This window comes from Mobula hypostoma, chromosome 6 (assembly GCF_963921235.1).
Source record: "Mobula hypostoma chromosome 6, sMobHyp1.1, whole genome shotgun sequence".
NCBI classification, from domain to species: domain Eukaryota; kingdom Metazoa; phylum Chordata; class Chondrichthyes; order Myliobatiformes; family Myliobatidae; genus Mobula; species Mobula hypostoma.
The window spans coordinates 80,579,977-80,592,952 of NC_086102.1; the positions used below are offsets into that span (position 1 = coordinate 80,579,977).

The 12,976-nt window shown below is 40.3% G+C and overlaps 1 protein-coding gene across 1 annotated transcript; it reads right to left on the minus strand.

The window, feature by feature from the left end:
- Positions 1–570: 570 nt before the first annotated feature.
- On the minus strand, positions 571–12,772 carry rs1a (retinoschisin 1a). Its single transcript, XM_063049930.1, has 4 exons — positions 12,736–12,772; positions 9,532–9,673; positions 3,148–3,343; positions 571–720 (listed from the first exon to the last, which is right to left on the minus strand). Exons 1-4 carry the CDS (start codon positions 12,770–12,772, stop codon positions 571–573), a joined length of 525 nt encoding a protein of 174 aa, XP_062906000.1.
- Positions 12,773–12,976: the final 204 nt, after the last annotated feature.

The following is a 12,976-nucleotide window of genomic DNA, read 5'->3' on the forward strand; positions in this document are numbered from 1 at the left end:
AGTAGGGTTCGCAATATTGCTATTTGTCTCATCACATGGTTTTTTGACTTTTTTCCCCATATTTCCAATCAGTTTGTAATGAATAAAGAACCGTTTGAAAGAAATAAAACATTTTTCCTGCATTACTTTCAAAATATGCCATGTTAATTTTTTAGTACTTGGAACCTCCAAGGCCATCCTAAGAGATGAAAAGGCATTGTGCCAGAAGGTGTAGATGCACGAGAAGTTTAAAGGATTACTCAATCAGGGTGAAGTTTTTACACTAAATATTTAAGAAGCCAGTAGGGGTCAGAAGACCAGAGGTAGCAGGTGAATAGGTTTTAGTTCAAGATTTCTGGACTAAATCCAACCTGTAGGACAACAATGAGATCACACAATACCACTAGAAATTAATTTTAATTTGATTCCTACAAGAAATATTCTTTTAAAAGTCACTAGATTAAAATTGATGAATTTCAAGTTTTAAACATAGAATGAAATGGAAACCAAGCTGATTTAATTGTTAATTTTAAACAAAGCCCATATTTTTCTTAACAGGATATGCTATTTCATCTGTTGTGATTATTATTGCTAACATTTATTCAGACATTCAAGTAGTTCCATCCTGATAGCAATTCGAACGTGCCATCCCAATGGTATAATTCTAATATATTGAGCTACAATCGGAGGACGCAGGAAATTCTGTACTGATGATGATCGGTCTGAATTTCCATAAAACACCTGTGGGAGCAAAAATGTAATTCTATAAAGGTGAACTAAAACTTAACGATAACTTATCTTTCAGCACATAGTGGATAAGTGATATACCTTCCCAGAGAGGTGTTTCTGGCAAGCAATGAAAAATGCAGTATGTAAGACAAGTAAACAACCAGCCAGCAGGATAAAATTATTTCCTTCTATGCTATTTCAGTTTCTCTGTGCCTCTTAGGAATAACACTATTAGCAGCAGCCATAGCTTCATTTAAACGACAGCTTTATTACATAAAACATTCTAAGCTGTTTTGAAGAACCGCAATCAAAAGGGCAAATTTAAGGGTGTTTAAAGAAATTAGAGAGGCTTGGGAGGGAATGCCCAGACTTAGGGCATCTTGGCAGGTGTGTAGAGCTGAAGAGATTACAGAGATAAAGAGAGGAGAAACCATTGGGAGTTTCAATAGTGATTTTAGAGCAAGGATTTTAGAGTGAAGGTATTAACTGGGAGATTATATCTGAAAACAGGTGAGTAGATCTGATGCAAGGTAGGATGTAGACATAACTTTTTGCGGGTGTTTACCGGACAATTTATTGAACTTTTCACACAAAGGCAAGAGTGGATATTGCACCACTGGAAAGTGATGCTGGAGAGGTAGTAATGGGGGGGGGGGGCAAAGAAATGGCAAACAAATTACTAAGTATTTTGCATCCATCTTCACTGTGGAAGACATTAGTGGAAGACATTAGCAAAGATTCGAGAGTATCTGGGGTTAGGAAGTGAGAGTAGTTGTTTTTACTAAGGAGAAGGTGCTTTGGAAGCTGAAAGAGCTGAAGGTAGATAGGTCAGATGGACTACACCCCAGGGTTCTGAAAGAGGTAGCTGAAGAGATTGTGAAGGTATTAGTAGTTATCTTTAAAGAATCACTAGATTCTGAAATGGTTCTGGAGGACTGGAAAATTGCAAAGGTCATTCCACTCATTAAGAAGGGAGGGAGGGAGGTAGAAGAAAGAAAATTCTGGGCCAGTTAGCCTGATTTCAGTGATTGTCAAGATGTTGGAGTCAATTATTAAGAATGAGGTTTCGGGGCACTTGGATAAAGTAGGCCAAAGTCAGCATGGTTTCCATACAGGGAAACGTTGCCTGATAAGTCTGTTGGAATCATTTGAGGAAATAGCAGGTAGGGTAGACAAAGGAAAGTCAGTGGAAGTTGTTGTTGACTTGGATTTTCAGAAGGCCTTTGACAAGGTGCTGCATATGCGGCTGTTTAAAAAGATAAGAGCCCATGCTATTACAGGAAAGATACATGGATAGAAGATTGGCTGATTGGCAGGAGGCAAAGAGTTGGAATAGAAGGGGCCTATTCTATTTGGCTACTGGTGATAAGAGGCATTCCACAGTGGTTGATATTGGGACCACTTCTTTTCACATTATATGTGATGGCTTTGTGGCCAAGTTTGCAGACAATTCAAAGATAGTTGGAGGGACAGGTAGTGTTGAAGCAGGGAGTCTGCAGGGGACTAAGACAGATTGGGAGAAAGGGCAAAGAAGTGGCAGATGGAATATAGTGTAGGGAAGTGTATGGTCATGCACTTTGGTAGAAGGAATACAAGCACAGACTTTTCTAAACGGAGAGAATATTCAAAAATCTGAGGTGCAAAGTGATTTGGGAGTCCTTGTGCAGATTTCCTAAAGGTTAACTTGCAGGTTGAGTTGGTGGTAAGAAAGGCAAATGCAATGTTTACATTCATTTTGAGAGAACTAGAATATAAAGAGCAAGGATGTGATGCTGGGGCACTGGTCACCACACGGAGTATTGTGAGCAGTTTTGGCCCCTTTATCTAAGAAATGATGTGCTGTCATTGGAGAGGATCTGCAAGAGGTCTACGAGAATTAGCTCAGGAATGAAAAGATTAACTAGTGAGTGCTTGCTGGCTCTGGACTGTACTGCTGGAGTTTAGAAGAATGAGAGGGGATCTTATTGAAACCTATCAAATATTAAAAGGCTTAGACAGTGGATGTAAAAAGGATATTTCCTATAGTGGGTAAGTTTAGGACCCAAAGGGCACAGCCTCAGAATAGAGGGACATCCATTAGAACATTTGTGAGAAGACATTTCTTTAGCCAGAGGTTGATGAATCTGTGGAATTCATTGTCATTGTCCTGGACAGCTGTGGAGGCCGCGTCATTGAGTATATTTAAAGCAGTTGTTGATAGGTTCTTGGTTAGTCAGGGTGTGAAAGGTTAAGGGGAGAAGGCAGAAGAATGGGGTCGAGAGGGATAATAAAGCAGCCAGGCGGACTCGATAGGCCATGTGGCTTAATTCTGCCCATATGTCTGATGGCCTTATGCTCTTAACTGCCACGATTAAGCTGCAAGTGTCACATGTGGCAGAGAAGACATTACCTCACCTTTTTATTTACCCTTTGACTTATTGGATAGATTCGAGTACTTACGCGATTGTTTCCTGTCTGATCTTTATAGTAAACCCAGTTAAGGGTTTCACTGGATCTGTACTGTACACTGTACTTTGTCATCCATTCATCAGCGTCACATCGCCCTTGAGTTATTATCCCAGAAATGACTCTGATTTCCTTCAAGTCGATCTGAAGCCATTGCTGATTGTCCTGGTATCTTGATAGCCATGCACACCTGTATGCATTGTGGGGGTGGGAGGGAAGAAAGGCAATAATAAAAATTTGGGACAAAAATGTATGTCAAATGATACATGGTGGATATGCAAATAACAACAAACACCATAGCTCATAGAAGTAAACTCGCAGCGTTTATTTTCCTATTGAATCAGCTGTCGCCTAGAGTGGCTATTTCAACACCAACTTCATTAGCAATTGGTACTTAGCTGATTGACCAGGACTGCATAGCAGAAGACTCTAGCAGTGTTTTAAAACCCAAAAAGCATTCAAAAAATTTTTTTAATGGGACTTCATATAACTAAACCAGAAGAAAACCCTCAAACAATTTAATATACTTAACTCATTGTTCTGTTCTCTGTTCAAATTAATGGACTCACTGTACTTAACAAGTGATTGGATCCTTAATAGTGCACTTATGGAAAGGAAATATTCCATGATGCTGCCTCCCAAATGATTTTTGACATTCAGCTTGATAAATCGGTTTATTATTATAACATGCACCAAGGTACAAAAAACAAAACCTTGTTTTCTATGCCATCCATACAGTGCATGGAGGTAGTTCAAGGGAAGACGATAACAGAATGTTACAATTAGAGAAAGTATAGTGCAGCCAAGCAGTAAGGCACAAGGCCATGATGAAGTAGATTGTGGTCTGTGCAAGTCTGGAAGTGGAGGCCTGCAGATCAAAGTCCTGGAATTGGCAAGTCCTGAGGTCAAAGTCCCATGATCAGCAAATTTTGGGCTTGAATTCAAAAGTCAAAGTTGCGTGATCGGTGTGTCCTGGGGTAGTCAGAGGCCCGAAGTCTGCGAGACCAGGGCAAAGGTATGGAGGCCCGATTGAGGCCTGACTGTAGGGGTGGTGGGAAAGGACTTTTTTGGCTTTTGTTGATTTTTTTTTTGTTGTTGTTGCTGCTGCTTGTGTTCTTCTGCTGAATATTGTGGACAAACTATGTTGGCACCGATGTGTGTAGCAACATTTGTGGGCTAGCCCCAGCACATCCTTAGTTGTGTTGTTGGTCAATGCAAATGACACATTTCACTGTATGTTTTGATGTACAAGTGATGAACAGATCTGAATCTGAATATGGATAGAAGCTGTCCTTGAGCTTAGTTTTCAGGCTTTTGTATCTTCTGTCCAATGGGAATGAGGAGAAGAGAGAATGTCCCTGCTTTGGTGGTGGTGGGGGGGGGGGGTCTTTGATTATATTGGTTGCTTTGCTGAGGAAGCGTTAAGTATAGACAGACAAAATTTCTGGCCTGCTTTGCAATACACTAAGCATTTCATTTAACATGAAAATCAAAGGGTCAAGAGATCCCGGACCTGTAACGTTCACGGTTTCTTTTTCCATATGCTGCCTCACCCACTGGTACCTTGCAGCCTTCCATAGGCTCTCTCAATTGAGTCCTCTACACAGAAACCTGTATGTTTTTTTGTGATCTGGCCACTCTGATACCTGCACATTGCATGATTCACCTCTGGTTGCAAGATTTTTGGGCCAAGAAACACCACATCCAGACTTTACATCACACATCGTGACAGTACTGGAAATGGTGGTGCATTACACTGAGGAATTGTCCCCATTGCATCAAGAGACTCTCCAACAATAAAGGCTTACTGGCAGCTACTGGCAAATGGACACCAAATCCCAGGTACTGGAAGCTACTACTTGCTGCAGGTAGACATAAGACCATAAGATACTAGAGCAGAATTAGGCCATCTGGACAATCAAGTCTGCTCTACCACTTAACCAAGGCTGATATTTTTCAAACCCATTCTCCTGTCTTCTCCCCATAACCTTTAACCCACTTACCAATCAAGAGTCAATCAATCCCTGCTTTATATACAAACAATGACATAGCCACAACAGCCCTTTGTGGCAACAAATACCTCAGATTCACCACCCACTGAAGAAATTCCTCCTCATCTTAATTTTAAAGGAATGTCCCTTTATTCTGAGGGTGTACCTCAGATTCTAGATCCTGCTACTTATAGAAGCATCTTCACTATATCAACACAGATCCAGATCTTTCAATATCCTGTGGGTTTCAGTGAGATCCCCCCCCATCCTTCTGAACTCTATTGAGTACAGGTCCACAGACAGTTTACCACCACCTTCAATGTGCCTGCACTCATTGAGGAGATGGGTGTTTTACAATCAATACTGTAACCATGATACAAAACTCATCATCTCAAGGCATTAGCTAGGATCCCTCCCTCCTATAAGCTTCAGAAATCTGTATTATTTACAGCAAGCAATTCAAAGTACCAATACTGTCTCCATAAATCCACTTGAATTTATCAGAAGCATAAGTAAACAATGGGAATGTGTTATTCTAGTCCAAAATCTCTAGCACCGTGACCCAGGTTATTCTCAGTTAATTCTTGGCAAGTTGTATTGTTTCCAAAATTAACATCAGTCTTCTGAAACAGATGCTCTATACTGCATTCTTTTAAGGGCAATTCTAGAAGTGCAACATTCCCACTAACTCCTGAAAAGCTCTGGCCAATCACCACTCAAAATGGAGAAGTATTGCGTTGTATTAAGGCTATAAAGTGAGAATACTCAGAAGCCCTAAGAAGGTGCTGGTTGGGGAAAACCATCATAAAATCTCCTCCCAACTGTCCCATCTGTGGGCAAGTTAGTTGTTCCCACATTGGCCACCTCAGAACCAATAAACCCACAGTAGAAAGAAGCTATTGTTGATCTCAAAGAAATGCCTAAGAAGATATAATCTGAAAATGAAAAGATATAAGAATAGGGTGGTAGGGAGAAGAGAGGGCAGCTTGTAAACGGGCAAATTTGAAATAACAGGGAAATGGGGTTGATTGGTTAAGGCAATACTGACCAGTACTTTCATCTCTACTGCTGGCCAAAGACGAAGTTATGTCTGTTCTAGTCATAGCAAGCATACCTTCTTCTGAGGTTATCCTGCAGCGCCATAATTCACCAGCTGCTGGCAGCAGCAGCTCTCAAGGAACACATACCATTTTGTTTCACAAAGAGAGAGGCTGAAGTGTTGAGAGACATTTTGACAGGCAAGGTGTGTTGGTTGTAAGATTTGTGATGGAACTTAAGATGTAATGGTAGAATGGAACGCATGGATTTTAGGTCTCAGCATTGATAGAGAATGTTGATGTATAATGTGGATGTGTAATTCACTGGTGACATGGAGTATTTGAAGACACATTTGTTAACCTCATTCATCCAAATGTCATCACTGATAGGTTGTGGCAATTACTACCACAGCCGTCTCTTCCCATTACCTTTGCCATGTGTATCAAGAGCGCTGCTTGACCCATTGTGGAAAAGAACACCTCTCCAAATTTGTACAGCCAACAAAGAGACCACTAGGTTGCCATCAATAAAAAACTTACAGTTTGGGCTGTCTCCATTATTGTGTCGTCCTTGATTGTTTTTCAGGTTATGATGAGTTCTAGGATGCCTCCCGGCATCCACAATGTTAACCAAAAAATAAAGTGATCCACATGTTGAGAGGTTAAAATACTTCTCAACAAGTAGACCACTTCTGGTTGATTACGTCAAGTTATCAATTAAATGTATAAAGATGGTCTGCTGCTGGCATGAAAAGGAGTATGCTGGTTAATCACACTTGTTAGTTTAAAGATAATCCAATTTAGTCCCTGGCACATTCTTCACCAGGCTATTGAAAGTCACCATAATTTGATCAACCTCAGTTTTAAAAATCAATGCAACAACAAATAGGAGGTTCAATTCACAAGTAGTTTGAGCCACCTTAAGATGCAGTAAAAGACCAAACCTAAAGCTCCATTGACACAGAAAGCCAGATATTGGGCTATATTTAAGAAAAATATAGTGTATAAATTCAAAGTCTTATACTATCCAAAGATGTTTATTTGTAAATTTAATAAATTAAATCATCATAGAGCAGAACAGCACAGAAACAAGCCCTTTGGGACTTCCTGTCCATGTCAAACTATTATTCTGCCTAGTCCCATCGATGTGAACCTGGATGGTACCACTCCACACACTTCCCATCCATGTACTTACCCAAACTTCTCTTAAATGTGAAATCAAACTCACATCTACCAATTCCACTGGCTGCTTGTTCCACACTCTCACCACCTTCTGAGTGAAGAAGCTCCCCCTCATGTTCCCCTTAAATATTTCACCTTTCATCCTTAACCTATGACCCCTAGCTGTAGTCTCACCCAAACTCAGTGGAAAATGTCTGCTTGATTCACCCTATCTATACCCGTCATAATTTTGTATACCTCCATCAAATCTCCCTCATTCTCCAGCAAATAAAGTCCTAATCTATTCAGCCTTTCCTGATAACTCAGGTCCTCAATACTCAGCAACATCCTTGTAAAATTTCTCTGTACTCTTTCAATCTTATTGATATCTTTCCTGTAGGTAGGTGACCAAAACTGCACACAATGTTCCAAAGTAGGCCTCACCAACGTCTTATACAACTTCAACGTAACATCTCAACTCCTGTGTGCATAGTACTTTGATTTATGAACTTCAACATAATTAAAGTATTCAACATTTTGATTTATGAAGGCCAATGTGCTAAAAGTTTGTTATGACCCTTTCTACCTGCAACAGCAATTATGGAATTATGGATCTGAATTCCCAGATCTCTCTGTTCTACTGCACTACTCAGTGCCCTACTGTTCACTATGTATGTCCTAATGTCTTAGCCTACTTTGTCCTCCCAAAGCGCAAAACCTCCCACTTGTCTGCATTAAGTTCCACCTGCCATTTGTCAGCTCACTTTTCCAGCTGGTCCAGATCCCACTGCAAGTTTTAATAGTCTTCATTGCTGTCCACTATGCCCCCAGTAAAATATTGCAACAACTTTATTCAGAAATTCAAATAGTTGGGTCACCATATTTAAACATATTCATGTTTCATGTTTTCCAGGATTCCGTTGTTTTAGACATGATAGAGCAGGAGGGATTAAAGGCGTTACTAGTCCGGGGAAATGTACTGTTAGTGCTTAGTCAGGACAGACTGGAGAGCTTGTCTCGTGCAGCTTTATGGGTAGAACTGAGGAATAAGAAAGGTACTGTACGGCCATGTTAGTGTGATTATATTATAGACTACCCAACAGTCTGTGGGATATATAGGAGCAAATTTGTAGAGAGATGGTAGATTTTTGCAAAAAAAAATTGATAGTGATAGTAGGTAATTTTAACTTTCCACATACTGACTGAATCTCCCATATTGTAAAAGGGCTGGATAGGGAAGAGTTTGTCAAATGTGTTCAGGAGAGTTTCCTTAATCAGTACATAGAAGTCCCAACCAGCGAGAGTGTGATACTAGATTTCCTATTAAGGGGTGAGACAGGGCAGGTGACGGAATTTGTGTAGAGGAACACTTTTCATCTAGTGATCATAATGCCATTAGTTTCAAAGTAATTATCGAAAAGGATAGGCCTGGTCCTCCGATTGAGATTCTAAATTGGAGAAAGGCCAATTTTGACGGTATCAGAAATGATCTAGCAAGTGTGGAGTATTATGTTCAGTTTTGGTCACCTAACTACAGGAAAGATATAAGCAAATTGAAAGAGTGCAGAGAAAAGTTACAAGGATGTTGCCGGCACTTGAGGGCCTGAGTTATAGCGAAAGGTTCAACAAGTTAGGACCTTATTCCCTGGAACATAGAAGATTGAGGGAAAATTTGATAGATGTATACAAAATGAAGAGGGGTATAAATGCGGTAAATGCAGGCTTTCATTTTCTACTGAAGTTGGGTGAGACTCCAACGACAGGTCATGGGTTAAGCGTAAAAGGTGAAATGTTTAAGGGGAATATGAGGGGGAACCTCTTCACTCAGAAGACAGTGAGAACGTGGAACGAGATGCCAGCAGAAGTGGTGGGAGTGGGTTCAATTTCAACATTTAAAAGAAATTTGGATAGGCACATGGATGGGAGGGGTACAGAGCACAATGATCTGGGTGCAGATCAAAAGGACCAGGCAGGTTTGTGGTTTGGCTCAGACTAGATGGGCTGAAGGGCTTGTATATGTGCTATAGTGTTCTATACTCTAAATTTTCTGTTGGAAATTTCCATTTCACCTGATGATAAATTACAATTTAAATTCCAATTAAATAGAAAGAAATTACTGAAATTTCAAACAGGGTGTTAAAGCAAAGGTTAAATGTAATGATGCAAAATTCTGGGACATGTTTACTTACCCAAAACCCTGGCTATTAATTCGTGCTTTGTTTGATATCCATGAAGAGTACCAGCCGTTGTACTGATCTTCATTGGAACAACTTATCTGATCTTTTGTAACAGCTCCAGATTCAAACCCAAGGGCTCGGTGATAAGGACACTCTGTGAAAACAAACAATTAATAATAACCTTCAAAAGTTTTTCCTGAAAGACCTTCATAATCCTGAATATAAATTAGCTTCTTTGTAGGTTGGCATCATTTTTAACAATAACACATTTAATAACAGACTGAAAACTCAACAGCTACAGTAACAGAGAAAATTTGATTCTAAGCCAAATATGGAGATATCAAGCCACATGACTAACTAAAAATTTGGTCAAAGAAGTAGTTGTAAAATCACCCTGTCTCTATATTCCCTCCTTAAGAGGGAATACAGAGAGAGGGTGATTTCATAAGCCTCAGATCAAATCAGCTGAAGGTACCACTTTCAGTGATGGAATTTCCATAAGACCATAAGACAAAGGAGCAGAAGTCGGCCATTGGGCACATCGAGTCTGCTCCGCCATTTTATCATGAGCTGATCCATTCTTCCATTCTCCCATGGGAAAGAGGCGGTTGCTCACCTCTTTGTAGGCTGCGGGTTTGCGAAGACCGTGAAGAGAAAGATGCACAGCCTTGTGTCATGTCTTGAGCAAGCTGCATGACAGAGGACTCTGCAGGCTGTTCCCAGGGACACACACACAGACGTACATTGAGTGCTGCAGGAAGATCATCGACTCAGTGAAAGGTGAACTTTGGTCTGCCAGCACATCGAGATGTCCGTGGAGGGATGCTGCCAACTGGCACACTCCAGGCTGCGGGAGCTCCTGCTGAGGGAGGACTGAAGCTTGGTGCAGCCACTGCAAGGCCTCGGTATGGAAGTACCACAGTGGAGGGTTCTTCCTCAATTAGACAGGAAGGAGCTAGGGACCCAACCCAGCCCCTCCCTGTCCAGTAGCAGAACTCAATTATTGTAGTAGTGTACCACACCAAGGGCCCATATGAGTGGCAACCGTGCTCTTGGTTTTAAACAATGTAAGTTAACGCTAAAAGTATTGGGAAAGGACCTGGTGCTCTCCCAGCGTATATGACAAATAAACTCTTCCTGGGTTTCCAGACGGGTACAGGTATAACTGACGTTTTGATGACAAACTCTGCCATCTTCATCAGCGATGATGCCTGGGCATGTCTAGTTCGGTGGTATTAATATCCCTGTAGTCCATCTCACCTGATTGATTAGGCCTCATCCAATCGGGTTTCTGCTCTCCCACCTTGTTTACAATCCAATTCCAGTTCTTAGCTACAGAGCAAGACCTTGGTCTTTGTTAAAATTCTTTTCCCCTAGTCTTATTTCAATGGCTTTCTTTAACAGGCAGTGCCAAAAGCCATTGGCACGGCACAATAGTTTAATTGATACCTGTCCCCGGCTGGAAGCCCGAGAAGAGTTTGTTTGACAAAATGCATTGTCTATGGATGCAAGAATGAAAAAGTGTTGCATGGTTTATAATTGTAAATATTTTTCATTGTGAATAAAGTTCATTTTGTTTATAAAAATATTGAAAATTGGAAGTGCACAAAACCAGTCTTGCAGTATCTCAAAGATGACTGGACAAAAAGAGAAAGCTGGTGGGTTAAGGAAGAGATAACATTAATTCAGAATAATCAAGATAGCTGTAAAAGTCCCCCTCTTTGTTTGCGCCCTTCTCAAAAGCTTCATGGGAATCCAAAGATGAAAGGGAAGTAGTAGTTAAGCAAATATCATACTACAATGACTTAAGGAAAAACTGACATACAGAATGGGAGGAAAACTAATATGAACCATTGATGTGGTTTATTCGAACAACCTTGAGATGAGCAGAATTGAATATTTTGTCATATAATTTTCTCTAACCCCTTTTATTAGCACTGTTATTCACTTTTTGCCTCCTGCAGCAAGTGCCTGCATTCAATCTACTAACAAGCTTTAGTCGTCTTTTTAACTTGGGCTGATTCATGACATTCAGCAATATTTCTGGAATAGTTTTCAGCACCACATCCTCCTTGCTTTCAACTTTAGTTTATTTACTCTGTCCCCAAATGGCCTTCAGCTTGTGACCAACTAACCAACTATATCTGTATATTAAGTAGTTATCTTAAAGGGACATGCAAAGCTTAAAAAAATGGTGTGCAATTATACAGAGGGTCACCAGGTGTTAAATAGGTGTTGCTGAGGACTGAGTCACAAATACCTTGCACCCTTTTCACATGGGACAAAGCAGCCCCATTCAAAGTTTCAAAGTACATTTATCATCAAAGAATGTATAAATTATACAACCTTGAGATTTGTTGAATTACAGGCAGCCACAAAACAAAAAACCCAAAAGAACCCAATTAAAAATGAAAGACCAACACCCAATGCACAGAGAAAAGGGGGAAAAAAACACAAATCATGTAAACAATAGAAGCAAGCAACACCATCCCAACCGAAATAGAGTCCATAGACCCCGAATCCCTGGAGCAGCCAGGTAGGCCAAAGCCTCAGTTCAGCAGATAGTGGAGCAAATCGCCGCGAAGCTCACAGACACAAAGTGCGTAACAGCAGGAGCAGTCTCACAGCCTCATCGCCATGGAGAGAGGGGTGAGCATCGTGGAAGAGTCATGTAGCAAGTTCTTTTCATAAAAATAATTTCCATTCATGAAGCATTAACGTGTATTGGACTTAATCAGGGCAACTTTGTGAATTTCAATCACTAACAGCTTTCGTACGTGAAGGCCTCCGTGTAATTTAACGGTGTCTGGCCTGAGCCACTTTTTCTCACTCTGAAGCTGATTGATTGTGATAGTTGTTTCATTCTTACAAGTGGTAGGGAAAGAAAATCTATTTAATCTTCAGTGACCATCAGTATACACCTCAATATCACATTAAGAAAAGAATAATTACTGACCTTCCATATTTTCCCAACATTATTACATCCTAATAATGACCTATAATGTTTGTGATAGATGCCAATAGTCAGTTCTGTGTAACAGCCAACCAAATAATCTATACAAGAAGTAGTACTTTTTTCCAGGAATAAGTATTTAGTTTTATTTCACGGATTCATTGTGAAATAGATTATTTTCAGAATAAAGCCTGACTGGATTTTCAAGAACATTCATCAAAATTAAGCTAAGTTCCTTCTAATTTTGGAATAGTCATTCTTACCTGGCATACAGTCGAGCATTGACACTCCTTGTGTCATCCTCCCGCTTCTGTTCGATCCATCATTGCCGTTACATTTGCAAGGCCTGCTACATGACTGATCCTCTTTTTCATCCTGTTAGTAGCGCAGAAAAAGTAGATAAACCTCAACAACCTGATGGATGACTCATGTGGATAATTGACTTTGATCCTGCTGAATATTGTTCCAGTAAAATACATTGAACCCAAACTACTGGACCGTGGA